At 47.8% G+C, this 2,434-nt stretch overlaps 1 protein-coding gene across 1 annotated transcript; it reads right to left on the bottom strand.

Annotated features, from left to right (window-relative positions):
- Positions 1–1,152: 1,152 nt before the first annotated feature.
- BJ212DRAFT_1490658 (uncharacterized protein) lies at positions 1,153–1,520 on the bottom strand (the record flags this gene model as incomplete). The annotated part of the gene is made up of 2 exons (XM_041341467.1): positions 1,153–1,393; positions 1,456–1,520. The coding sequence occupies 2 exons, from the start codon at positions 1,518–1,520 to the stop codon at positions 1,153–1,155; spliced, it is 306 nt and encodes a 101-aa protein (XP_041184930.1).
- Between the last annotated feature and the right edge of the window lie 914 nt (positions 1,521–2,434).

The following is a 2,434-nucleotide window of genomic DNA, read 5'->3' as shown; positions in this document are numbered from 1 at the left end:
GTTCGTGCTAGATATAAGTACCACCATCAGGCACATATAACGCAGCGTCGCTCGAGTGAATCAAAGCAGGTGTTGGTTGTGAAACTGCAAAGCAGTCATACACCCGGAATGTCTGGGAACGATCGAAGCTGTCCATGGTCTCTAACGCTACGCCTAGAATACAAACAGAAATAAGAAGGACTAGAAGAAAAGAAGACCACGGGCTGGGCGTTGCCCTTGTGACGACAGGAAGCCTAAAGCATACAGGCTCATGCCATAACATTGACGATGTTCTCGATTAGTGCGGCCCGGCTAAGTCTCAAGTCACTGCCTGTTGGCATCATCACAAGTGAAGAAATGAAAAAAAAATTCAACAAAGTAACGATACTTACTAGTCAACTCACAGCTCTCCGGACTGCCAACGCACACTCTCAACGTTCAGAGTTCAAGGCTTAATTCCATGCGGCATGCACCGCTTTCCTCATCCTACCCAAATTCCCGTCCCGGGAACCGATCGCCTCATGCGCAATTCAGGATCCCCTGACCCGGTTATCGGGCCGTTATATCACAGAAATGAGAACAATGTAGTGGTGGGTAGTGCCACTCTGATACCCTGATGAAAACACGCGCTACGCTAAATCCATCATGCAATTGGTGTATGTTGCATGCTGTCGAGATGAGAGGTGGGAAATAAGTAGCATTGTGCATTGTGTACGGCTGTGGATAGAAACAGAATAGCATGTTGAGAATGGCGTCGACCACGCATCATCCACAAACAGACCTTGAACAAAATCGTCTGATTCCAGTCCCTTTCCATATCCTCCGCAGCATTCGATAAGGGGGTGTCACACGATGTCAAAAATGATCACCCCGCGAGGTCAAAACAAGAATCCAGCGGAGAATCCTTGATGAAATGTAAAACACTCCGTAGCCGTATTGGACGGTCCGAGAACACCAACGCGGGCATCGGTGAGAGGGATATACGTCCTCACGCAAAACTCCATTTCAAAACCAAACGAGGGCGATTCGTGAGCTCGACACTATCGAGCGACATGTGCGTTTGGCGAAAATTTTGTGGCACGTCTATGTGCTTTGGGTTGCAACCATTTTAGTCCCTCGATTGTGCGACTGTAAACACGAGGTTGGGGGAGACAGACTGACCTTCTGAGGATCCTAGGGACAGACGTAAATTGGCTCGTCCTCCTTAAACCATGCATCAGCAGCTGGAACTTCAATCTTGAGGAACCCAGTCAAATCCTTTGCGTCGCTCGCTCGATCGAACGGTCGCAGCTCGTGTCTACCGATGACCAAGTCATAAACCTTCGTTCCACGCTCTTTGCTAGAAGAACATTCGCAGAGGAATGTCCACGTCAAATGTGGGGAGGAATAATTAGGGAAGAACAATTTCGCCCAGCTGTATGTATCGGATTGTGAGTTAATCTTATGATACTGTCAAAAAGCTGTTAAGGGACTTACACGAAATTTACATGCCTCGTAGCGACGTACATTCCCCCAACATCAATCCCTGACGTCATCCTCATTACGAGCGCTCTTGAGGGCGGTCCGTGAAACGAGCTTACACTGGAAGGACATGTTAGGAACGACAATTTTCATATCGTTGTCTTTGCCCTAGCAATTGACAGCATGTCAAGAGAATGGAAATGACATGCATTACTTATGTGAAATTTCCAACAGATATGCAGATATATTGAGCGAAGGCCGAAGCATTTAATAAAGCCTGTTGTTTCTCCTCGAGTGGGATAGAAGATCGAAAAAATGAGTTTGAGAAGAAATCGTAGGCTAGAGGGAGACCGGGAAATATCTAGGTTGTGGGCTTTAGGTTACGTTTCTGTGAAGGGAGCACTCTAGGGACAGACTTCACTCGCGGTGGGTCGTTGGTGATGTGGACGAGAACGATGCTCTCTCGGATTCGAGTCCACCCGAATCGACACGATCCCGCCCCCACTATGACAGAGACCGCCCCCGCCGCAGAAGAGTATGAAGCAAATAGGGATGGAGGAACGTGTCGAGGAGGAGTTGTCAGGGAGTGCTCGGATATGGCGATCGCGCGAACTAGGGCAGGTATCGAAGAAGGCAGGAAAGGTTTCTATAATTATCCTCAGTGGTACAAACAATCAAGTCAAGGAGATAACCCAGCGAGCATCTCGACCTTCCAGTTCAAAGTGTTCCTTTTCTTTGTTACCTCTCAAAACTCCTTCCCGACCCAGTTTTGTCTCTTCAGAATGATCAACCTTATGATTCATTCCACGTGCATCTCATTTACAGGTTCCCTTCCCAGTTGACTCGATATCATATTCCATTATATTTCCCTACTAGATTTCCCTGCCTCCCAACCAAGTGCGCATCGGTGCAGGCCGCGATTTTCTGTAGGGCTATCCATGAATGCATTTCCGTGGAAAATGGTGAGAATCCGCGCACCCTATGATCTCATTTT

This window comes from Suillus subaureus, assembly GCF_016647635.1.
Source record: "Suillus subaureus strain MN1 chromosome Unknown BJ212scaffold_500, whole genome shotgun sequence".
In the NCBI taxonomy this organism is placed as follows: Eukaryota; Fungi; Basidiomycota; class Agaricomycetes; order Boletales; family Suillaceae; genus Suillus; species Suillus subaureus.
This window is presented reverse-complemented; position numbering and strand designations above follow the sequence as displayed.